Source organism: Botryllus schlosseri, chromosome 2, assembly GCF_051294905.1.
Source record: "Botryllus schlosseri isolate E-star chromosome 2, Bs_hap1, whole genome shotgun sequence".
Classification (NCBI taxonomy): Eukaryota; Metazoa; Chordata; class Ascidiacea; order Stolidobranchia; family Styelidae; genus Botryllus; species Botryllus schlosseri.
The window spans coordinates 12,310,399-12,336,957 of NC_137237.1; the positions used below are offsets into that span (position 1 = coordinate 12,310,399).

At 42.2% G+C, this 26,559-nt stretch overlaps 1 protein-coding gene and 1 long non-coding RNA gene across 3 annotated transcripts; both read right to left on the reverse strand.

Annotated features, from left to right (window-relative positions):
• Positions 1 to 682: 682 nt before the first annotated feature.
• Positions 683 to 1,880, reverse strand: LOC145433592 (uncharacterized). Its single transcript, XR_013913145.1, has 2 exons — positions 1,627 to 1,880; positions 683 to 1,571 (listed from the first exon to the last, which is right to left on the reverse strand). It is a non-coding gene; the product is annotated as an uncharacterized LOC145433592 (long non-coding RNA).
• A 16,683-nt stretch (positions 1,881 to 18,563) lies between these two features.
• LOC145433593 (uncharacterized) lies at positions 18,564 to 26,215 on the reverse strand. 2 transcript variants are annotated; one of them, XM_080310730.1, is made up of 6 exons: positions 26,040 to 26,215; positions 24,586 to 25,411; positions 24,038 to 24,513; positions 20,955 to 21,101; positions 20,704 to 20,833; positions 18,564 to 20,068 (listed from the first exon to the last, which is right to left on the reverse strand). In XM_080310730.1, the coding sequence occupies exons 2-6, from the start codon at positions 25,406 to 25,408 to the stop codon at positions 19,887 to 19,889; spliced, it is 1,758 nt and encodes a 585-aa protein (XP_080166856.1). In that variant the 5' UTR covers positions 25,409 to 25,411; positions 26,040 to 26,215; the 3' UTR covers positions 18,564 to 19,886. The 2 variants fall into 2 exon arrangements, with proteins under 2 accessions (XP_080166856.1, XP_080166855.1); XM_080310729.1 differs by lacking the exons at positions 24,038 to 24,513; positions 24,586 to 25,411; positions 26,040 to 26,215 and adding an exon at positions 21,584 to 24,031.
• Positions 26,216 to 26,559: the final 344 nt, after the last annotated feature.

Here is a 26,559-nt window from a genome sequence, read left to right on the forward strand (position 1 = left end):
CATGGAATTCGTCGTTTGCAACTATTTCCTCGGTAAAAACTCGTACTAATCATGCTGATGGTCTTATTTGAGTAATCTGTATACTAAACTTGAGTTACACAGATCTTTTGCAAGTTATATATTTTTAATCGTTGCACTGAGTGGCCTGTGATATTTTTCGAAGCTCAAGACAATTAACACTTAGAATTCCAACAGAAGTAGACAACAGTAAAAGTATGAATATACTTTACACGCTTTTGACAGTTAATACATATTTTGGTGTTGCATGTTATTCCTGATGGCTTTGTAATCTGGTTGATGATTTATGTTCATACAAAATTTGAGACTTTATTCAGTTATACGAGATCGTAGGTTCGTCTTGATGCGAGGATCCATTGATGACATGCGTAAAGTGGAGCCAAACATGGTCACTATACAGCAGTATACATACACACTGTGATGTGTCAGTGACATGGGGTCAGTGGAGGCACTACTAGATTTTGAACATTTTTACTACCAAATTGTTCAAAAATAAAGCGCGAAAGGAGAGGTAAAGCATATGTGAGGCACGACCGGGCCATGCCTTACCTGTGATAGCGCAATTCGTCGTAAATATCTTAGAATTTATAATAACTGATATTAATCGAATGTAATTGTCGCACTGATTTCGATTCGATTTCTCAATTCTCAGAGTATTCGGTGGTTTTGTTTGTTTGTTTTTTTGGGGTATTCATGGTGTTTATCGACTACTATGGTCATTTACACCAGGCCGATATTCTTCTTATATTCCGTTACTGCCGACTTATAGCACGGCCCACCTCAAGGCTTTTTGTAAGACACCGCTGACGCGGATGAGGTGGCGAGGAGGAGCCTAGGTAAACCTCCAACACTTAGGTGTCGTAATTCGTAAGTCGACCTCGGTCGGACTCGAACCCGCACCCATTGGTGTTGCAGCCGCGGATTATACCACTGCGCTATATCGCCACGAGAGTATTCGTTGGGAACATAACGTTCCGCCACGCCTATTTTTTAACAGCGACTACAAAGCTACGTTATCAATCAATAACGTGGATCGATATGGCGTTGTTTGTAATTTGAATTTGTAATCTCACTTCCACCCACGACAGTTCATTTCTCGCCGTAGATCAGGAAGAAAATGTGTATTTGAAAACTGCATTGTGATACAGGCGCCGCCGTGTCTCAGTCTCTTTGATCAATCAACGTATCGTGCAATCCATGATTTCGTGGCGGGTATATCGAAATCCGGAGTGATATTGTTTGCATGCGATACAGCACCTTAAATTTGAGGATTTTGAAAAGGGGGCCCGAACCCCAAACCCTGAATACGCAACTGTACAAACATCTCAAAGACAAGAATAATTATGCTGCTGGTGCTGAAGATTTAATAATAAATTGCTGCAGTTTTGATAAATTAAGCACAAAAACAGAAATTTCGAAAAGAGCCATATCTTATGCCCAAAAGAGCCATATATGGCTCGCGAGCCATTGGTTCCCGACCACTGCATTAAAGAGTACGCTTGCTGGAATATGTCGCTGACGATGTGAATGGAGTGAAATGTCCCATCATAATCCTATAACAAATTGTTGGTTAAATTCTAATAAATACTGGGTTAATTGTGCGCTCACAAGGTCCCCTTTATTCGCACACGTTGTTGTCAGGCTGTTCCGTGAATCTTCTGAGCCCAGATGCTCGGATTACTGTGAAATTCTTCTAGTTCGAAAAGAAGTGTTTGCAAGAACCTTGCAAGGTTAGTTTGCAAGCATGAACGTAAACAGGACATTCGCACCATCCTCGTGACTGTACCAGTGGTTATTAACCCTTTTTCTTTTTCGCACCTTTTCAAAAATTGCCTAGGTCTAGCGCCCCTCCCCTTATCTTAAGGACTATAGTAAAAATAACAATGGATGAGAAATCGAAGTCCGATCGGTCTTCGGTAGGTTGGGACTTTACTATTGGAAATATTTAGTGCTTGAATCACGCACGAGGACCACTCGACTAATTAACGATATAATAATTGTATGTGCTATTATAGAAAACTAACCTACGAATAGATACGCAACACCCGTCGTCACGCTTGCTTGCCCGGAGGGAATTACTGCTCAGCAATCTGAACGCAACATAACTGCTAATGCCATAGCTGACGACCCGCGTGATTAAATTCAATAAAGTTGATCTTATTTGAAAGCTACTGTCGCACTGATTCCGAAAGTATACATTAAAATCTAATCAGGGCAATGGAACCCCCTTGATATACACCTCAAAGTCTGAAAATCGGCATTGTTCTGAACTATGTGTAGATAAAATGTAAATACCCCAAGTCTACGCACACAGAGAACGAATCTACCCAAGACACGCGCGAATCGTTTTTAATAAGCACATGACTGAAATAATTAAACCTGGAATGGCCCATCTGAAATCACACTCGTGATCCGAATTATGCCAATCTCTATTTGGATTTCTGTGATGTTTAGCAGTTGCGACCTTTCAAACTGCGTGGGCCTTAAGATCGGGCTGTGGCGGGCCGTAGTTTGGCAACCCCCGAGTTAACTGGTAACGGGTATTGCGCATGTGTCTCCGTAAATATGTAGACTGTGCTGTATATAATGTTTAACAAATGCGTCTATTCCCCACCAGAAACCATTAAATTCCCCACCAGTGGTGAATTCCCCACCGTTTGTGAATCACGGCTGTATACTATATAATCATTAATCCTGTATGTCCCTACTACACCATCTATACTGCACAGACATTTTTCTTCGGCGCCCCATACCGTCCGCTGATCCCAGCGCCCCCATATCGCCCCCTGAGCGTTTCCACCCCTTCACCATCTAATTGGTCCCCTGGGGTGAAGCCCAGGTTAAGAATCACTGGACTATACAATACACTGCTCTCTATTGTGCTAATAGAAACAATCTACAATATAGTCTCTCTCCCTCTAGTAACACTTAACGGAATGGAATTGCAGGTACACGAGAAGCCGCGTTTCTTCGAGTCATCATCACTGGGTTGCTTATATGCCGCCACAATACCGTGCTCTTCCAATCACCTCTCGATCCTTTTGTGGGTGCGCAGCAGCGACACTGAGAGGTGAGTAGTTAAACAGAATTTTTGCCCTTCAAAGAAAGGTTAATGAATATGATAGTATTTGCCCTCTTGGAGCTTTGCTCAAATGGACTTGTGATTTGACAAACAATGACTACGGAACATATTGGTAAGTTTCAATTATAACCTTTGCACAGATTCATTAAGCTTTCCAAACCGTGGCAAATGGGAATGGGAAGGTGTGACGATGGCGCTCAAGTAACAACACATTTCGTCGATCCACACCTCAAAGTAACGAGAGTCCGATCCCAAATCAACAGATACAACAAATGAAGTGGGACGTCAGGTAGGCCTATACTTTTACTATAGTGAGATTGGAGATATGTTTCGGTTTTAGCGGGCAGACTGAATCGACCTTTCGTATCAATAGACACATAATGCAGGTAGACATATACCATAGCGTAAGCAGAAACGCGTTCTATATCATAAATAACATATGCAACAGAATTACGGATATACTGTGACAGTAATCATTTATAGCTATTGGAATTAAACATGCGAGTGATGTATAAGTGCCACGGCTTATCCGGGAGCTGCAAAGTGCAGACATGACGGAGATCCTTGCCGATATTTCGAAAATCGGCGGCATCCAGAGACAAACGGGGGCGCCGACTAGATGACCTCACGGCCGTATCGCAACTCCGTCGTCAAAGCATCTCGATGGTGCAGGCGAAAAAGAATATCATATCTCTCTGAGTCCACATTGAGACGACGCTTTGGGAGTCAGAGTGGCGAAGCAGAGGACGCCGACAGGAAGAATCGAAACGATTATGCCAAAGTGAGAAACGAATATGCGAAATATTGGACTTAAGAACCACCAGCATGACCATGCTATAGTTTGTGTGGTTATCTCTGCCTAGGTTAGAGTTACCATATTTTCGTGGCCCAAATTCCGGACACTATTTAGCGGCGCCTAGCGGGCAGACTTGGACAACTAGATAATTCTAGTTATCTAATTTCACTAAATTAGAGCAAAATGCCAGTAATCTAATCCTAATCTAATTTGTGAAATGTATCTATGCTCTAATTCTAATTCTAATCTAATTTGTGAAATGTTCCTGTGCTCTAATTTCAATTTTAATCTAATTTGCCAAGTGTTTCCACACTCTAATTTTAGTTCTAATCTAATTTAATGTTTTTCTGAAAATGCCTCTCTTAATTTTCTCAGGATTTTGAAGTGAGTTAACAAGAATATCCCTCTCACTCAGGGAAATCCAGGGCCAAGCGGCCTATCAGGACTAGCGCTAGCGAATAGCTTATTTTGAAACAACTACAATAATTTGAAACTGAAATCAATTTTAGTATTTCAAAATTCTTTACTTCGTGTTGGTGACCCCTGGTATAGTGAAAAACGCGCCAAGCTTGGTGTACAGGCGTTGACCATTCTCATGCTCATGGGAATACACTGTGATTAGATATGAACTGAACTTGATTTGCTGTATTTATTTCTTATTCACAATTTCATTGAATTTCCAAGTTTTTGCGAATTCTAATTCTAATTCTAATCTAATTTGGAAAAGCAGAAAACTTTCTAGTTGTCCAAGTGTGCTAGCGGGTTTTAAAATTAGATATGAACACATATGACGTCACAGTAGCAATGCTGTGCCTAACGATACTATACAGGAGTGGATTTTTTAAACTTAGGTCTTGAATTAACTGGATTATTGGGCCCTCTCGTGTTTGAGCTCTGGTAATTGCTGTAGGGTCGGTATTCTCATTTCGTCTGTAACGGACTTCAGGGTCGGGTGAAATTGTCTGGACAGCCGGCCGTGTGTTTGACAGCTCTGCTATACTGTTTGGTTGGTACAGATCTGTGACTGTGTGTTGTAGCCAGTACTGAAACTACACCACTTTAAGCCAACTCCCGCCCCAAAAACACTGGCTTGGGCGTACCATAAGGTATGTGTATCTGGTTGCTAAATTTTGTGAATGAATTCTGTCAATAATATTGCTTCTTCCACATATCACTATGACATTTTTATCTTCTATATCAGCCCACGTGATCAAGCTAGCGGTAGAGCTGGTGGAGTTGATGGCTTTGAAAGTACAGATAACGTATTGTACATCGCTAAGTCATGTTCATATCACACGGATAAGACCGGAATTAAGGCCGAACTTACTAAAATATGGTCAGCACCTTTGCCCAGACTTAATCACAGCCTATGCTAAAAGTTGATTAAGTTAAACATCTTCGCGATCCCCGAAAAGGCCAAGCTTAAGAATCACTATCTTTGACTATTGAAGCATCAAACGGTCTTACAGACACTAGGAATATACGGTTCTCCTAAAATTGCGATTACAAATAGTCTTATTACAATATGATAGTTATTTTAATATATTTTTTATTGTAGTTTTTGCGAGGACAGGGGTACCCAATACCCATACTAAAATGTGACACTAAATCGCGCGTAGCGCGACGAAAGATTCCAAGAAGCATAAATCTTCCCCAATTAATGCTATTGCTCATGTTGATTTACGTAAAAAAATTCAGATCCCTTCAAGCCTTCAAAATTCCGGACATTTAGGCATATTTCAGCAATTCCTCTCGGATGCAGTTTAAACGGTGAAATTCCGGACATGTCCGGGAAATTCCGGATGTATGGCGACCCCAGCCTAGGTCTCTAGGAATAAGGCGTGATCACGCTGGAACAATGTGCTTTTCACATTTTCAAATTTTGGTTGCACTATAAGGTCATCGTGTTTATGGCGTCACAAAAACACGATGTTGATATAGTTCACTACGGACGTGACGTGTAACATGGTACTTAACTTTACCATTAAAGTCCTGTCAGTCTTCTGCGTCATTAGGACTAATAAATCCTAATTCCATACGTTCATTTTCATATTGTAAGCAAATAAAACATTTTGCCTCCATAAATTAAGTAATGATGTCGTGCAGCTGTCGTCATGCATAATATTTATTGCAATTTTCTGTCAGCTTAAAAACCTATATGCGAAGGTATCCACTACGGTCAGTATTAATGTACTAATACTAAAGTTTTTCCTAGGTACTCCAGTAACAACTTAATATGGCTGTGTTTTTCATTATAATTATATTTCCCGTTAATACATTTTGTGTTACATAATTTTGCATTCAAAATATATACAATTCAGACATGGGGCGATGTATCATCAATATAATCGGTTGCGATTACGATTACTTCCGAAATACGATTATGAGTACGGCAAAAATGTCAAAGTAGTCGATTACGATTACATGGACAAGATAATCACGATTACTTACGATTACATTTATTTTCCTTACCTGAACTTGAGCCTGGAATGCATATAAAAATAACGATATACAATATAACGATCGCGATTAGACTGCCTAATGATATAATATGTTTTGGAAAACGTGACACTAATTGCTTGTTAAGTCAAAATATATCAGTTGCCCAACTTTGTAGCTGACGATTCGCTTACCCAAAGATTTTCATTTTTGCTGCAACCTATGCTAACATGGTGTATAATGACGGATCGATGGCGGCAGGTAGAGTAAATGATATCGAGGTGACGATTGGTGCCCGTTCCAAGTATGGCCATTGGCCATAGGAGAAAAAGATGAAATGTAGGCCTACATCAAATTCTGCAATAGTGATTAGTGCTTCTCGTCGTTGAACAAACACACGTATACCTACTAAAGACGTACAGGGTCTTGATTTTGGATTCTCAGTTTCCATGTTACGGGATTGGGTCCGGATTGACATTTATCGCCCGAGTGCCGAATCCGGACAGGGCCGGATTCAAAATTCCCAGTGCATGGAAGTGGCTTTCTATTTGTTTGTTCCGATGTTTTGTATGAACTTCAACTCGACAGGTTTATGTATTGTATTACTATTTCGATAAGTCCGCAATAGCAAAATTCAATGCAGTGGTGAACAGACATGGGGTGATTACTTCACGAATGTAATCGATTGCGATTACGATTACTTGTGAATCCCGCGATTACGATTACGATTACGATTACAGCAAAATCAGGAAGTAGTCGATTACGATTACGATTACATTTCAAATGTAATCACGATTACTCACGATTACATCTGTTTCCCTTCTCGAAGAACTAATTTCAGAAGACATATTGGAAGACAATATAAGGCTTGCGATGAAAAGGTCTAATGAGATAACAACTTTCTTTATATATCATACGTCATTTGCTTGTTACGTCATAATGTACCCATTGCCCAACTCTATGCAGGACTATTCGTCGCACCCAACAATTTGCATTCTTGCCAGGTCCGTAACTGCAACACCCCAAACTCACCAATAGGACCGGAAGCGAGCTCCAAGGGGACTCAAAAGTATTTCGTAAATCAACATAAATTATTATAGAGTATTTTCAAGAGAGTTTATTTACTTGAAAATTTTCTTCGAGCTTCGGGATTTGATGTCTCTAAATAGCTTGATTTTGAAATGCATACCTCTCCGCCCCAAGAAAAAAAAGCATGCATAATTTATAGGAATAGGCATTTCGGTGTCAGTAGCCGCGTTCTGTGGGCGTTACGAATAGTCCGGTCCTTCCAATCTGAGCCCCAACAATGCAAATACCACCCACAGAGGAGTGAATACAAAAGAATTTGTGTGTGCGTCTCACGAAAGTTTTTTTTTAATCTGCCACGTTTGGGCGACTACAGTATCTTTTGATTATATAAAAGACGGGAGGTCACGAATTAACAACATACAATAAAGTAATTATAACAACATACCAGATGCTATAGTTATGAATTAGGTGCCCCAGCTCTACGGGTAAATCTGAATGAATAGCAATATAATGCAATTACCAATATTATTGACGAAATTAAGTCATCAACTTGAACACTTACACCCTATGAGGCCCCAATACCCATGGTTGTAATGACTCGAGTCCAACTCGAGTCGCGAATTTTCGGTGACTAGACTTGACTCAAGTCATATTTTTAAATGCGTAAATTGACTCGTTTCGAGTCAATTTTTGTATTGGCTCGGCATGTACTCGATTCATTTTGGATGACTCGAACCAAGTCATATGACTCGAGACAGACATTCCATGTAACTTCGAAGAATAGTAAAGTTATCACATTATTTGTAATTCGTCTATCAGTTCTGATACTTGGAAATAGCGCCGTAAACTGTGAAAACTGATGAAGATTACTATATTATGAATACGAGCCATTTCATATCACTCAAGCAGAGTTGGAAAAAGTGGGTTCAACCGGAGAGACCTGAAAACTGATCTCTGAACATAACGACTTGGACTCGTACTCGAGTCAAACACTATGACTCGGACTCGACCCTATGCTAGCTGACTTGGACTCGGACTTGACTCCGGGATGAATTGAAAATGACTTGACTTGACTCGAGTCAAGACTATAAAAGTGAGATTGACTTGGTTACAACCCTATCAATATCAACGTTTGGAGTGGAGGACGAATTGCTGTTTTGGTCCTGATTGTACCTACCTACAACCCACGCTAACATGGTGTCCAGGCCTGTTTATTTTTGGATATTTGGTTTTATTTTTGGAGATTCTCCAAAAATAAGATTTGAAAACATCCAAATATAAGCTTTTTTTGGATGATGTTTTTTCAAGTTTTTTGATGAAATGCATGAGTCAGAGCAGTGTAAATACTGTTAAAACAACCAGGAAACTCACAAACACACACAAAAACAGCATGTGTGTGCGGGAGGGGGTCTCCGAAACGCTAAAAGTACTTCCACTTACTGGAAGGATCAGAGGCGACACGACAAGGGTTAAAGAGGCGGCATGGTATGAAATCGTGCGAGTGTGGTGCGGGCGGGACCTTGTGACGTAGCCCGAATACCGCCACCTCTACAACAATTACTTCGTCCACACGATGATGGGACTGAATGGCTACCTCCAACGGCAACAGGACTTGATCCAGGAAAAGAAAAGTATGTGCCCCAAGTTTGTAGACACATGTTGGTTGTCAATTAAGAAGATGACCACTTGGTTGACTAGACACCGTACCAAACTCCTCGGGGTTATAAACGATAAAAGTCCGGCCTGTGCACCTCCGCTGCATTGGTGGATCCAACTTATCATCCTCGAGCGCATGGCCACAAAGCTGAGCACTACCGTCACAAAGATTCAGGGACTTGGTCATCTGATCGTGGAGCATCAGGATGAGCTCCATCGCCTGGTCGAACGCCTTCGAGCTCGGTGTCCGCTGAGGACTGGGACAATGACACCTGCGGCAAGGAAGGTCCTCTGGTCAGAGGGTGCTGGACTATCAAGTTCAATGAGTCACGCAATTTTGTGGAGGATCAGAGTGTGCACTGTGCAGTCCTCGACCTTCTCGAGAATATCGACGAAGAAGAGAAGCAGTCCACGTTCGAGGCAGCCAGGATCCTTATAATAGCAGGGCTCATCGACGGCATAAAGAAAATTGAAGTTGCCGACAATGAAAGGGTTCTGCCCTGTCTACCACATCAAGTGGTGCAACCTCGTTGGCAGGACAGAACAAACACTTCTTGCTCTTTTAGATTCTAATAATATAAACAAGAGTGATACATATATGTAAGCTACTTCATTTGCAGCTCAGTGAATTGATCGACAAACACCGGGGTGAGCTGTCGAACAAGTGGACACCAGAGCAGATACAGAATTTCGAAGACCAATTCATATCCATGTCTGTCTGATACAAAATGGACGTCACTTTCAAGCGCATTATTGACGAGCGACAGTTCTTTGGACCCACATGGCTCAATGTTTCCCACAACTGCGAAGGTCGAAGCCGATTTCTCGAAAATCAACTGGGAGAAAGGTCTCTACCGGGCGTCACCAACTGATTTTTATTTGGATGGCATTCTCCAGGCCAAAGACTCTGTGACGAATATTAGACAGTTAGATCAAGATCACTGATGATGTCGATGTGTTGAAGAACATGAATACATGATAATAACATACTTTCGGTGAAGTTTTCTATGTAGTATTAGGGCTAAAAACACCTTCATTTCTTATTTTTGGAGAATCTCCAATTTGAAAACATCCAAAACTAAGCTATTTTTGTTATTTTTGGAGAAATCCAAAAATAAACAGGCCTGTGTATAACTGGAGGGCTATGGTGACAGGTATAAATGTCGACTGAAGAATTATGAAATAACGATTGGCGCCCGTTTCAAGTAGAGTCATATGAGAATAAAATAAAGTGAACTTAAAATTCTACCTTCCACTTAATACAGATACTGCAAGCTGCCGTTACGAGAAACTCCAAGAACGTCTCCAAAGAACGTCTCGGTTATGATATATATCAGCAGCTGTTGATTTTAACCATCGTAATGTTTTATTTGACGAGTACAAAATTTCACATCTTTGTCCGGTGTGCGTACAATACATACGCATACTACATAGAGAGGCCTACTGCTCGCCAAGCAGCAACGGTCAAACTGCGTTTAACTAAGCATAACCAAACAGCAATACATAAGTTATTATTTGAAACTAGGCAGAGTGGTGATTAGATTATTATCTTGCGGCGAGGTAGTGGCGTCTGGTGTGTATTGATAACCTGATATACAGCATGACTTACACTGTTCTAACAATCACAAAACAATGTACATCGAATATATATTTACTACGTGTGGATACCTCTTACGCAAGGACGAGCAAAGCTAATACTTCTGACGTAACAATGAGCAGTGGTGTTTGGAAATCAACCGTTTGCGCTATCAACAACCTGGTATAATATCTCTTCCTTGTTCACGAATGTTCGGTTATGTCATATTCATTGTACAAATAAAAAGTAATCGTTCTCTCACAAATAAATCGATTAGATATGTGAAGTAGTCGATTACGATTACTTTGGATTTTTTTCGAATGTAAACGATTGCGATTACGATTACTTGAAAATGCTGTAATCGTCGTAATCGATTACGATTACCAATCGCGATTACCCCATGTCTGGTGGTGAGGTAAAAGAAAAACGTCGACGATACGGGCAACAGATGCTGAGCCCGAAGCAAGATGCTTTTGGATCCGGATTTTAATATTCAAGACGTTACGTCTTATGGAACAGGATTAGATCCATATCCAGAAAAACTATATGATACGTACATCTCTAATCTTAGGCTTACCATATTTTGGAAATCTAAAAAGAGGACACTTTTTCAGAAATTTGAGACTTGCAAACCCGGAGAAGAATTCTGAAAAATCGGTGAATTTTTCCCACTTTGTGATCGGTTGACTAAATAAATAAAAAAAGGTCAACTTTCGGCTCGGAGCTCAAATCACCGTTTTTCACTCCGAAATACCCGCCGGTGCGTCACTTCTATGCTAATTTACGGCATATCACTCGCATTTTGCTCTAAATGTGACCTAAATTTTCAAAAAAGAGGACAAAATCTCAAAAAAGAGGACAAAAGGGCGTCCTCCGAGGACACTTTCAAAAAAGTCAAAAAAGAGGACAAATCCTCTTAAAAGAGGACGTATGGTAACCCTACTAATCTACCTACTACCCATCGAATACAGATATTGCGAGCCTCCGTCACGAGTAACAAACAGACTAAACTCGCTCTTGATTTTATTAATAACCGAGAGTTTACAAATCCGATGTTCCTACCACCAATAACTTGGTACAACGTAGCCTACTATTCCTTTACAAGTATTTAAAAATGCTCAGTTTATCTCATAGCTCTCGTAATCGTTCTTTTACAAAGAAATAGATTATATGTTAAATAAATCGATTACTATTACTTCAGATTTTTTCGCATTTTATCGATTTATATGATTCGAAAAAGCTGTTGTCTTTGTAATCAATTACTATTTCAAATCACGATTACCCCATGTCTCATATATAGTCCATATATAGTCTATAGACCTCCCCTTTCAAGTTTAGACGTGAAGCAGTGATTCCCAACGTGGGCGATGTCGCGTACAAACGGGGCGATAGGGGACGAAAATATTAGAACGGCTATATGTAACTAATCGGCACGAAATGCACGTGAAAACGGGTTGTTCTGGATCTGCCTCGAAAGTTGACTAACAAAAGGTAAACTCTCACCGATTACACGTGGAGACGGGTCTTTCGGGAGTCATGTCGAAAAATTGACTTTTTTAGTCAATTCACCAGCGAGCAGAATTTAGTGGTATAAAATTCCCCGTTTATATATTCTCTTTTTCGGTTCCAAAATATGGTGGGCGAAGATTTGCGTAGAGTTTGATAAAGATGCGATGATCCGAAAAAAGGTTGGAAACCACTGCCCTAGAGACAAACTATGAAGTCGCTACTTTGAAGTATAATTTTACATTGCTCCAACTGCTTCAACTGGGGTTAATCAATGACCGCATCAGTTGACCATGCAGCTCTGCATGTGCGCATTATACATATACATCGTGCCTTACCACATTTTTCCATGATAATCAGATGAAAGCATATGAGCAGTGTTCCACTTGATGTTCATTTATTCTAATCGCGCATTTGATAAATTAACGACGCATTCTGAAACGCAGATATCCTTCGAACCCATACTCATCTATGTCGACCAATCTCCGAATTACTGCATGGGCCACATTAAAAGGGTATATCGGGTAGACTATACTAAGGGTCGACGATGCAGAACCACCGCAAATTACCTGAACAGCTGCAGCCATCTCTGTTGTGGTCGTGGGCACACCACGACCTTCATCCAACGGGGAGGATGTGACTGTACCTTCCATTGGTGCTGTATTGTTACATGCGAGCAATGTTCCCTCTAATTTTTCACGCGGCTGCGCGCACTCACCAACTCACTACGCGGTCCATTTGACGACCGTGCGTAGCATAGGGATCCGAAACAGAGGACAAAGTGTGGACTAAAAGAGGTCAACACAAAGGATTTACCCGCATTTTCCGGTGATGTGTGGTGTTGACTAAAAAAAAAGTCGTCACTTTGTCTCGACTCCAAAATTTGACTTTCGCTGCGTCGGAATCGAGTTTTTCGTCACATTTTACTATAATTTCTGAATTTTTACATCAAAAATGGTCGTCAGTTTGGTCTGATGATCATCAGTGCCTTCTGCGAAAGATATAGTGATATTTTTTGTGCACGGCAAACATTTTTCTGTGCGCGGCGACTTTGTCGGCAGTGCGAAGCCGCATACGCGCGTAGTTTAGAGGGGCATTGCATGCGAGGAATGCGAAAAGAAATTTCAAGGCCAGTCTTGCCTCTCAGCCATATCCCCGAGAATGCTTCATTGCATGAAGATGTTATGCGGATGTGGACAAGATCATTTGATAGGCAAAATATGTTATATAGTCATCCTATAATCTCGGTCGTCATCCCATCTCATATAGCTTGGGACATCTGATTAGCGATTCAGCGAGCTTTCGTTGATCCTTCAATGGTGCCTTTTATAATTATAATTGTCTAGATACCACCTCATGTCATTTCACACATTGTATTAGGGGAGATGTGGTACCGATGGATCACTGGGACCGAAAATACTTGAAAAATTCTCCATGATAATTCCATGATTACACTCCGTGAATTTGTCTACAATTACATGCTGACAGAATCTTTCCTCGCATGCAAAAAAATCGACCCGCGTAAGTTATGGGGTCTGTGACGAATGATTTACGTTTTAGGGGGTGTAAAGTAAATTTGGATCGACATTTGCATTTTTCTATATCACCTGTCAGATTAACAAACCCGCCATAATTTTTGATGTGAAGTATAGGGCTTGTATCAAGGTATATAATGGCACATATTTTCAGAATCAATACCATCCTCGAGTGGACTATTTTCAAGTCAATTACAATATTTATGGGGTGGGGGACCTATGGCACCATAGCCAAATCAAGCAAAATAAATGGACCAACTAATCACTTAACGATAGAAACTCGCCTACATATATGTAAGCTGTAAATCATAGTTACCTGTGGCGTTTTATCGCTATTACGAGGTATTTGAAAGTCAAAATGTCGATTTGCGGGTAATATGTACGTGGCATTAATTTTGTAAGTTTAGGCGTAAATCAAAACATGATTTTAGGCCAACATTTGAGTAGATATAATCTATTTTATTCTTGAAGGTCGCGACGAAACATTCTTCATTGGCTTGCTGTAGCTTAGCTGATAGTACGCAACAAAACAAGTTAACCAATTTGAGTTTTTGAGCGTATGTCTCATAGGTCCCATGGTCGTGAGCCTTTGGGCCCACCGGGTGGGGACCGATGACACGTTCGAGCAACAAATTTTAAACGTTCATGAATATTTTTTGAAAAGGCGGATATTCATGTAAATCTCCGCGATAGGTAGAGCTTGTATCGAAGTGTTGAGACAGCAAAAGATCCGCTATTCTCGGCTGAAGTTTTGAGGGCCAGAGATCATTTTGCAATTTTTGATCCGATCCATCGGTACCACATCTCCCCTATGCTTTAGTTCCGTCTTGACTTATTTTACATGCGCTGACAATCATGATTATTAGTAGAACTTTTTTGCCCATTCTTTCTTCTGCAACCTCACCATATAGCCTAAATAATATATTAGTGATGTCATATCTATAGCCATCATCCATTTACGACTGTACGTTATTCTTCCTTCGAAAACATAAGATAATGCGAATGTTCCACTTTACTACAAATTTCCCATTCCATTCATTTTCATGGGGCAAAAAAATCATAATACCCTGAACTACACTGCGAAACATATCGGTGGAATTCGTTTAAAACCCCAAAGAAACGAAATGCTCCTATTTACAACTCGCTAATGCACATGCAATCTCAGAAAAATTATCATTATGACACATTTTGAATACACGTTATGTTGGATTTTGTAAATCCGGTCAAGATGCAAGATAAACTGTTTATGGATACCCTTGAAGACAATACTCGAGTCGACCAAATGTTTAATGCAGCTCAGTCTCCATGCATGGGTGCCTCTTAGTGATTTTATCTCGTGAATATATATCTTGCATACAAATATAGCAAACTGTTGAGCATTCTATGTGATGCATTACTGCACAGCACAGTGTACAATGCACATAATTGTACATGCACACAAACGAACCAAATATTGTATGTTGATAGTATTTTTTATCATGCGACAAAACACTATAAAAACATTCATCAAACAATCGAAGGGCCCAATTTTAATTAAATATGTTTTAAATGTATTTTCATTTTAAACGCAACCATAGATGGTGCAAATCTCATGAGTTGTTTTGTGGATTCCCCACCTTAGGTATGATTTCCTATCAAGCCGGCAACGCGAAAAAAGATCCATAAACGACAATAACCAATTCAGTTCTTCCCACCTTACACATAAGGGTGAAATATATACTATTGGCGTTGTGAAATAGTTTGTATCAGCTAAAAATGGGTGTGATTATACTCTAATAGACACAGATGTAATAAGGCATTCGTGTTAACAGTGACGTTTTCCATTAAAAGTTCGAAGTTCAAGAAGTCATGGTATGGTATGGAATGGGAAATTTGCATACTCCATACCCGTGTCAATCGTTCCATACCATATTATACTTACAATTTTCCATACCATACCAATATTCTTTCATCCATACTATATTTGATACTTTTTCCGTACTTTCGTAGTTATCTATATTTTGCTCGAATTTAATACGTTCGGGTAGGGTTGTCTCCTAACAGCATATTGGCAGCCTCAAAATTATCTTATTCCTAGGGCAACTTTTTTTTAAACTTCCGGCAGCTTCCTAAATACTCAAAAGTTATGTAGTATGGTGTTTTTAGCTGTTTGGAGGAATCATATATTGCAAATTATTGCAACTTTTCTTCATTTTTTCATGCAACTTTTTTCAATTCTTTTCGATTTTCCATGCAACTTTTGCATGTATTTTCGATTTTTTATGCAACTAACTTTTAACTGGAAATATTTGGCACTATATGTAAATAGATCGCTTGATTATTTCACTATAGTTTAAATTTGAGGTCCTTTCTGATTTGACGTAGGCTATATTCAGGCTAGACCACCGAAAATAATATTTTCACTGGCTCATTTTTTTCTGGCTATTGATTCTGTTGAAGTCGCTAATATTAAGTTTTGCTACAGTGCCTTGGATACGGAACGATTCGAGTATATCATACTCTAATGATTTCAAGGAACTTGTCCGTAAAATGCTCCTTTTTACTGCAACTTTTGTGAACAAGAAGTGCAACTTTCCGCGGATTAGACTGCAAGAAAAATTTGCCGTACATATTACGTATGCTTCTACTCTTCCGGTACGGTAGCCTATATCTACCACCCGGAGTATATATGCCTTATATAGCCGTTGACTGTTAAAAAATAATAATGACCTAGTTCGCCGCCTTGCATCAGATCCCACATTGTATAATGTCCTCACAAAGATCGATATCTTCAGATTGATGGCACTGCATTAGCAAATGTTCCCAGAGATGGCAACTACAGGTATTGTGATGACGTTTGAAACGAATGCCGGAAGTCGCATTCACGTGGCTGAGCGAACAACGCCGTCAGAAATTCTCGGAACAATATTATACCTATTATCATTATCTGATACAGAAAAGTCAGACTTTGAAAACACGACGCGAACCGCGGCTCTAGGAAGTAGACATTCGGAAAGCAGAAAACAAAATGGATCTGACGGTAAAGCGTCATAAAAAAGGAGATTTGGAAAGCTTCCCGGGCCGATGACAAAATTCTCGGTTGTGTCTAAGATTTCATATAGATTTTAAGCAACCACGATTGATCCGTAATTGAAAACGTGACTGGCTATGAAGCCAAGACCACTGCGATGACTCTTTTTGATTACTAATTTTGCATACTGAATTAGATTTGCTACCTTCGGAATGATGTCTTCGTTGATCGACCAACTATACTCGATAGTTTGTTACGCCCGGTGGCGCTATATAGCCGATAGAGTTTGATAGATCTGCCGTAAGTTATCCTAACTGCTTCTTGATATCCCCAAAGATCACACCACACTATACACTGCACAACACAGCCATCTTCCTGGCGCCTTTCCTGTAACCTGAGCCGCCGCTCGACAATCGACAGCAATACATAAATCATTTTTCTTTATTTTCGCTGAGCACTAATCTGACGGATTGCTCGATGACTATATTGAAGAAATGAGACGTATGTAATGGGAGGAGCCCAGATGAAACTCACATCTTGTATTGTTGAAAGTGATTACTGTTGTTTAAATATATCAAAATATAGATATGCTGGTTCGCATTAGTTAGTCTTGAATTTTCCATACAATACTACAAATGCCTTACTTGGCAGTCACATGAATGGCTTGGAATTGCCTGATAGTGATAGTAAGCCTACTGTAGAAGATCCCGCAGCTGCGATATAGAGGCAATTGTCACATCGACTTGGACAAGCACGAGTGCACTGAGACAAACAGCGCTATAGCTATGTCACAGAAAGAATTTATTGTGAACCTATTTGACAATATAGTTGTACTTTCGTATCGGAAAACGATACATATTGAGCAAAGTACACTTCATGATTTTCGGTATAATGTTGGGTAGAGACTAGAGCAGTGGTTCCCAACCTTTTTCGACTGATCGCCCCCTTTTCAAGCTCAACGCCGATCATCGCCCCCCAGATTTTGTGAACTGAAAAATCGGTATACAATCTGTAATCATCGGCAGGTTGACTAAAAAAAAAGGTCAACTTTTCGGCTCGCTGTCGAATTTTACCCTTTTTCAACTAAATTTCCGTGGGTTGACTAAAAAAAAAAGGTCTTTTCTCCTACTTGACTCAAATATATCCGTTTCAACGCATCATCGCCCCCCTATCGCCCCCTTCGCTATTTTCGCCCCCTTTGTCCATTTTCGCCCCCTTCGTCATTTTCGCCCCCCTAGGCCGCCAAATCGCCCCCTGGGGGCGATATCGCCCACGTTGGGAACCACTGGACTAGAGAGAGTCGCCAAAGCGAGTGTTGTCTCCAGCCTGCCAATTGGAATCGGCATCTTTATAGCAGACATATATACAATTCCCATTGAAATGGGACTGTCAAGTATTTGTTATCCTGTACTGTTTATCATATTGGCGGAGAAAATATTATGATAATAAAAGGAGTCGTGGTGAGGAAAAGAGTTTGGGAGGCCATGATCTTGGATGCTCGATGTAAATTTTTACTAGCACACCCAACACGAATGACGGACTGGTCAGTAGTTAACGGTACAAATCAATGTCCAAGAGCATATCGGAGAGCCCACAGTGACACGTTATGTTGCTACCTGTTAGAATGACAGATATACGTCACCTGATTTGAGTGCGAGTATATGTGATGATATCAGACAATACACAAACTGAAAAGCAAGCGAGCGTGGTATTATGTCATACACGAAACCGAACCGCACACGTCACACATTCTGTGCCGTCCGTAGTATACGCTTGCGAAACTATCCGAATAACTTCCCTATACACGAATTTCAATCAGCGCTTAGACTTAGACTTGATATCAATGCGATGTCTGTCTTTTCATACCTTACCGGTACACCGGCATAACACGGTATAAAACTAACGGACTGCATAAGCAAGTTGTAAATGATGAGAATTTATTCAAATTTCGGATTTCCATTATGGAACAATGCAGAAAATGTGTCTGTTTCTCTGTCACGTTAAGGATGAAGCATCAGGCAGTTTGCAAAAGCGCAGTAACAATCAATTACATCAATATGGCGGAAATCTCTTTCCCAGAATAGCTGGCGGACTAAAAAAGAGGGCCGTCAAGTATATCCGGGCGATTTTGGCAACATTGAGCCGCAATCGGAACGCGCGCAGCGAAACGGTAGTGAAGCCTCGAAGCCACGAAAGTTTAAGAAAATATCAAGCGATACTGGAATGTGAAACACGAGTATACATAAAGAAATACATATATAGATTCATATACCCTTTCATGGGAAGCATATAGTTTATAATAATATGATTTATTAATTCCAAACTAAAATCTCATTGCTTCAAAGAATACCTTAAAGACGCGCGAAAAGTAGCAAAATGGTAACGGAAATACTTGTAATCTCTCGTGCTAATGACGGAAAGTGAGTAAATGGCACGGAACGCTGAGACATATTGACAGTCGACAACTAACTCACAGAATTACATGTTTCGCCGGGCGAAACCTGTCGCATACCACCACATTTGATCCCGTTGAACCAGCGAGAGCCCGATCGAAGATGTTACAAAGGCGGCAACAACGCAGATTCAACAAACCAAAAGTATCGATATATAGACAGAGCTATGAACACTATCCTCTGACATTGTGAATCATAGATCTAACCACTTTATCTATATAGTTGAATGCGACATAATTAGCTTTGCGAATCAGGGCTGCGTGGCGGACTTCAGCTGCGACCACAATTGCCCACAGTCATTGCAATACCGCGAATGCAAAGGCAATGGCATCCGCACTGAGGGCATACTCCATTTTGTATTTGCTATTAATAGGTACCGGTAGCGACAGATCGAAAGTACGATACGAGATTCGCAAACACACTGCGTCGTTTCAGATGAAAGCAGCACAAACAAGCACGGACGGGCACGAAGATGCTATCGGCGATTACAGTAGTAAATCGCTAGGTCCGTGGTATACTGCGATGATATAATATATGGTGTCTTTGTACATTGTACATAGATTGCACAGTGAAAGCCGTCCCAAGTCGCTCGAATAGACCGTCACTGTCTAGAATGCACAGTGAAATGCCGCGACTTGCACGTACAGACCTTTGCCCCCATCTTTCAGCCACTCGGAAGACTCGACATGCATTCACTCCGAGATAGAACGACTGCGAAATGTCGCAGTGTGCCGTCACACTCCAGTGACGACGTTTACAACAATGTTGAAGACTGTTGCCTGGTAATCACGGATTTCCCGCCATGTACGGGCTGTACTGAAGACGATTTAGTTTAGCAGATCCGCTGTTACTCGGTGACGAAGCAGGCGTGGTGTTGGTACTTTTCGGACCGAATGTGCCTGTGGCCGTTCGCGGTGCCCTCGGTCTGGCTTGGGGCCTCCGACTTCTAGCGCCGTCGGTACGAACCACTGTAAAATAAAACACCGCCATCATATAACTGTGTCCCAATGTTATATTACACCGTCGCGGCATATCATGTTACGTGAAATCGTATGCTACAGTCAACGCCGTCAACCGTCATGGATATTCGTAGCCTCGCGATATTATAGCTTCTAAGAGAGGAGAATAATTTGTCCGTCGCAGAATATATAAACCACTTTTATGAGATATCAAGTCAAGGCCTTCGGTGATATATATACTTTAGTCATTTCAGAAAGGTAGATTTCAAAGCGTGCCGAAGGCTACGCGGTTGCCGTTCGATATCGCATGATATGCCGTTAGGGGTGATTTGTCTGTCGAAAATATTCCCTATGCAACACTTAAATCAAATGCGGCCGAGCGAGGAAGTTCATTTCGATGACGATCGTAATCTAGCCGTTAACTACGTGTACCTCTTTAACTGCGATTCTGTTTATACTTTATGACGTTTTCACACACCGATAGAGTAAGTTGTTATTCCCATTGACAGCAATAATCCGTAAATTACCGATGTCGCGCAGTATAAGGTATAGTTTTGCGGCGACGTAGACATTAAATATAGTGGAACTATCTCGACGAGAAGGGCTGGTGCTTGTCGCGGATGCCTTCAAAAACCTCAACTTACCATTTTTAATCATTCCTACGGCGATACACTTTTGGTAGCGGCAATACGGGCAGTGTGTTCTTGTCTTCTTATCGATGGGACAGTTCTTGTTGCCCAGGCAGACGTACTGCGCATTCTTTTGCACGGATCGCTGTGAAAAAGTACATACAAATGTTGAAGCTAGTAGATTTATCGAATATTTATAGCGCACGGTATATCCAGTCGCCCTGTCTCTTGTTGCTACCAAATAAATAAATGAGAGTGTCGTATACCTTGAAGAAACCTTTGCACCCTTCGCAAGCCAAGACGCCATAATGCTGCCATCTGGCTTTGTCGCCGCATACCGCACATGAGCCTTCTCCGAATCCACCGTAGCTCAGGTTTGTCGAACTGGATTGCACGGATCGCGAAGATACAGTCTGTAACGCAAGTTTCCCGTTAAATAAACCTTAATCTGAAAGGGCAATGTGCGCAGTTGACTATGTATAAAATAGATACGCCGGAAAGCGACGTCTCAGTGCGGAAATATACAAGAACCGCAGCTACCGGTATTGCCCGGCAAGCTCAAGTTACAGTCGGTTTGACGAGCGACTTGATGGCATGCATGAACTATAAACATATCTACACGACGGACTTAGGTCGAAATTGCAATATCGCAGTGATCGCATCTAGAGTGAATTCATTTTACGGACACAGGTCGACCCGCATGTTAATCCGTAATGAATTTCGCTATTATCCGTTACACATGTCAACAATTCCGTGGTAAGAGGGTGTAGAAATAATTCATCCACAATTTGCTGATAAATATTTGGTACAGTAACGTATAGTAATATGAAAAAGGTACGACGTAGTACCGTGCCGTCCCTAACAGCATTCCGTTAACTCGCTGTATACTGTATACCTGGCCTAGGCTTCTAAAATTTCCTGTCGCGCGCGAGCACATCTGATTGATCGTGTTGGGTTTAGCTTCCCGCCAAAAGTTTTTCATCGACTCGTAGCAATTTTCCGACTCGCCGCCGGTCACCTCAAACAGCCCAACCTCCTCGACCTGACCGCCGTCAACCTCGGACAACACCTCGGACATGGCGTGTCGGAAGTAGTTGGACTTCGCGTCGCTGTCTTCGCCGGCGTAGCGCATCGTCTCCGGTGCGTTCTGCGTTTGCAAGTGATCGATTTGCACTGCCGGGTTCGGTCTGTGGTCGAACACGTCTCCTGGATCTGATATTGAAGAATTTCGCTTTTCGTGAGATATGGTGACGTAGATGCGGTTCGTAGTGATCCCGTTCCTCTGACCGGCGCGATCCGACGGATGGACCCGGCTTTCGAGGTTTTCGATCTCTAACGAGTTGGACTTCACCAGCGCGCTGCGAGAAATTTTCACGGCCGCGCCGGCACTGTCGAAGCCAGCGAGCCCGTCGTGAGATATCAGAGTATGAGGCTTCCGGTAGAATTTGCGTCTCTTTCTCTGTTCTTTGGGCGGGAAATTGGACGCGATCCTGGGCGGAGCCGAGCGGAATATCTTACGCGCCTCCTGTCGATTTTCGAGTTTGATGTTTGAAGAGTCTTTTACGGTGCACAGTGAATGCGATACGGAATGAATCAGTGTTTTGTTTCGCAAGCTTCCGCGTGAGGTAGTGGGTCCGTGGTTTATAGCGGTAGAGTCCGTCTCCGGTTTGATCCGCAGAGATTCATAACGGGATTTCGAGCCTATCCGGAAAGCGTGCGAGTCGCTACTGATGGAATTCGACGGCGACATATCGTCCAGGTCAATGATTACATCCTCGCCGCCGTTTCCCGCCAAATCCGAATTGGGTGGATCCGCGGTCAGCGACAGCGGACTTTCGGGAGAACGATTCGATTCGCTGGACTGCCCGCTCGCTATTACGGACTGCCTCATCTGCGTCACGCCGTTCGGGAAAAAGTCTTCGATGTCCTGATTGCTGTCGAAGTAAGTCGATATTGCGTTGTGCGACAGAGATTTTGAATGGACTGAGTGCTGAGTGTTTTGGATTAGTTCTTCGTAATGAGACGCAGACTCGTATTTGTCTTCGTAGTCAAAATTTGTACGCTGGCCGCCGTAATACGGCTCGGGAGTGGCGGGTGAAGAGTTGTAGTGCTGGTAACATTTTCCGTTGAATAACAACGGGTTGTCGTCTTCAGGAGACGTAAAATCGGAAGGAATGGGGTATTGCTGATCGGAGTGTTTCAAAATCTGCGAGGGCGGGGTGGCAGACGGGGCTGGGTCATTTTTAGCCAGATTCCACTGCGGCCGGATACCAGGTGCGGCCAGGCTGACATCTCGCGCATGGCGGTGCAACCTTCTGCTGTAACAGCTGTTGGGGTCCACACCGTGCCCGTTTAGGTCGGGCATGAGTCGCACGCCGGCACCATCTGAATAGGCTACCGAACGGATGACAGCATTCGGACTGCCGCGTTCTAGACGCACTTCCCTGTCCAAAGGACCGACGATGTGTCGCTCAAACATGGAATCCGATACCCCGAGCTCGACAGGGTCCATACCGAGTATTTCCATAGGCATTGCGTAATCACTACCGAATCGGGAAATACTCTCTTTCTGTAAGACATCGGGCGAAAGCGCCCTGCCAGAGTTGAAGCCGTAGTTAGGGACGAACACCGGCGGTGAGCCATCATTGCTTGCGGCTCGCGTGAAATAGAGTCGGCTCATGGCTTGTCACATGCGATCGACTCTCTCTAGCATACGGCATTCTTCAATTTTCCAATCAGAGAATTCTCATCTATAGTCTAATCGTCTTTCTACAAACGAACATTATAATGTATATGTCATGATATTTAGGGTAATCTGCGCGCCTGTGGAAGTTATGAAAATCTACACGCATTTGAAACCTGCACTTCGCCGTGACACGCGCAGACTTCCACAAAAATCTTGCACGAAAAGAGATTTTCTCTCAATTTCGTAACGATCAAATTCCTCAAGATTTCGCTGGTAATGAACATTCGCTTTGATTTTCGACTGTCTACTACAGACCTACTAACTGCAATAGTGTTTGCAACGTATTCATGGCACTTCGTCAGTTGCACATGAGTAATATACCCTAAAATCGCAGACGTATAGCACCACGGTTCGTTTATGCCTCCATGTCCGAAGCCGGTATGATATCGTGTAAGACGCTTCGCCTGGACTGCTGATTATGAAGGAATTACGCCCCAGGCACGCTGCTCAGTCGACCGTATTGCATTATTCTTCACCAGACAGTCCAGTTTTTCACGTTCAAGTTGGCAATATACGGGAGGTATGCGGAGCTATTTTACGATTTTAAAGTTGCAATAAAATGCATTGCTCTATGGTGCAAATGAATATAGTAACATTTCTCACCTGTCGCGGCACCTGTCCTGATAGTTGGCCCGGATTGCCGAACATCTGATGTTGCACCCCCGACGTCTGCAAACCTGCCGTTGGTGGGGTTGAAGATAACCCCGATTCACTCCAATGACTCAAGGTAGGAAAACTTGCGACTTTTCTCCTACTGTAGTTACTATCCGGTGTCATGTTGCAGCTATCAGTCACTTGGCAGTGATGCGTCTTTGGAAAGTCGTAACCGACATTCTGGTATCCATGAATGGTCTCGCTGTTCGGGACCTTGTTAATGGAGGAGAATTCGTTCGTGGTAGGAAAGTCTCTCATCAAGAATTCTCCCGCATGGGAGTACTCCGGCACGGCCTGCTGAAGCGGCTGTGGTTGATAGAAGGAGACAGCCGAGGGAAACTGTTCGGACGCACCGCCTTGCGGATACGACTGCCCGCAATAATTGTTCGTCTGGTGGAATCCGGTCGGAATAAAGTTGTAGGATCCTGCACGAAAACAACATCGGCTTTTATAACGTTGTAACGTCGCCTGGTAAATATATATAGTTATATACGTACCCTCTGTGTCTCGCGTCATGGCTGCAATAGGAGTTGTTTCGTGGAAGTCATTCCTTTCGATATGCATTGCAGGTGATGTGTTTATCATAGCATTCCAAGACGCCTCGTCCCAACTTGAACTATGGTGACCAATATTGACATCTGACGCGCTAAAACTGTTGTGTCGACTCCACTGCATGTTGGAAGTACTTTGTGGTGATGGGGTATCCTGGCTTCTAAGCTCTTGTTCGGTGAGTTGCGGAAGGCTGGCGCGCCGTTGGATATTATCTACCATGGCAGACGTAAAGCGAGAGTCAGTGATAACATTCGAGGACATGGACGATGTCAGAGACGAGTCTGCGTTAAACGAGGTTAAGTCCAACGACGGAGCACAAATAAGTTCCTGCATAATTTGATTTTCCGATATCTCCGGGCTTGCGAAAGGAATTTGACTGTGCTTGGTACGCAATGGAGACGAATCCATAGACGATTGAGAAGATTGAAGTCCGTAAGAGCCCTCGCACGCTGCAGTCCGTGGCGAATCGCTGGGTCCGTACAGCTCCGATAGAATATCTTCCGCGTCGACTGCCGAGCTTTCTTCCCACCAGTTGATGCCAAACGCTTCAAAATCCAACGACTGCGTCTTTGGAAAAGAGGCGACAACCACGTTACTGTTAGGCCCGACGACCGATTCGCTGCGGTCAAAGCCGGCCGCTCTGGCGTCATAGTGGGACGAGTGATTCAAGATAGTATTGTTCGGTTCTTTATTGTCGGCGGTCAAACTCATCATAACAGGACGGGACAGTGCGGTTTGGTGCTGCATCATAAGTGCGCTCGAGCACATGTCCTGCCGCAACAAAAACGAAACGAAGAACGTATAAGATGAATGTAAAAGGCGAAATAAAGGACAGGGCTGCGTGCAAAAACAACTATACATGAAACACTCAAGCGGTGATAAATAGAACTGAAAATTTCCGCGATTTCGAATTCGGCATGCAAGGACCCTCACATCTTCACTCATACATACAAACTTGATAGAGTTTCATTCATATTGCTGGAAATAATTTACATGTGGCAAGGTTAACCACGTATACTAATTATCATAAGAAGATAACGAAGAAATACAAAAGGAATATTTAATTTAACCCAATGTTAATTAATGATATTCCGAGTAGGTTGCAACGTCGCAAGAATATAGTTGATGTACGGTACCACGGAAGATGCATAAATACATTATGCGATAATGCCCGATAATCTTTTCATGCGTGTTGCTCTCAGGATATATATATTATATGTTTCGGGAGGGATGGAATTCTCCGCCTGCTGTCCAGATGACTTTTAAATGCAGATTTGACTAACAACCGGGCACGACTAACTGAAGACTTTGACGGGCTTATCAACTATCTTATAACGTGGGACGTAATATCGAATGTACGCCTATGCTTCAACAGTGCGTAATAAAATGCAATGCTTACTTCTGTTGTGTATTGTAGCTGAAAGAAGTAAGATTGTAATCCCTTCCGTAATCCTTGACGACAATAAAGTAGTGTAGATGCGAGAGAACGTTGAATACTCTTCCTCAGTTAGCTGCAGATATACCTTCGTACAAATTCTATCTCATCCGGGTATAGTGCCGCAGGCGTTATCCCGTCTGTGGAATGTGAGAGAATCCCTGATTTATATATCAGCGTCAAAAATTCCTGCAGTGCGTAGCACTCTCGAAACCCAAGAAAAAATGGTGCGTTGCGTCGTCGACGTCAACGCAAACAAAGAGTCCTTCCGCGTCTCGGGAAGAGAGCTGTACGTAAAGTACGTTCTATTTTTGCGTTAGAATGTGACGACGTCGGATATAGCTGCTACTATAAATAAAGAGAAAAGCAAATTGCGTCATATGCAGCGGTTTCGGCGGTATGCATATAGAATTGCACCGGCTAACTCACCCTACAGGGTTGGTGCGACTGCGTACACAATGAGTACATAATTTGAAATACAGAT

Coding starts and splice junctions, on each gene's coding strand:
- LOC145433593 (XM_080310729.1), bottom strand. CDS start 23,368: ATGAGCCGACTCTATTTCACGCGAGCCGCAAGCAATGATGGCTCACCG. Junction 20,834..20,954: donor GGTGCAAAGGTTTCTTCAAG/GTATACGACACT, acceptor ACTTTTTCACAG/CGATCCGTGCAAAAGAATGC. Junction 20,069..20,703: donor CGTAGGAATGATTAAAAATG/GTAAGTTGAGGT, acceptor TTTATTTTACAG/TGGTTCGTACCGACGGCGCT.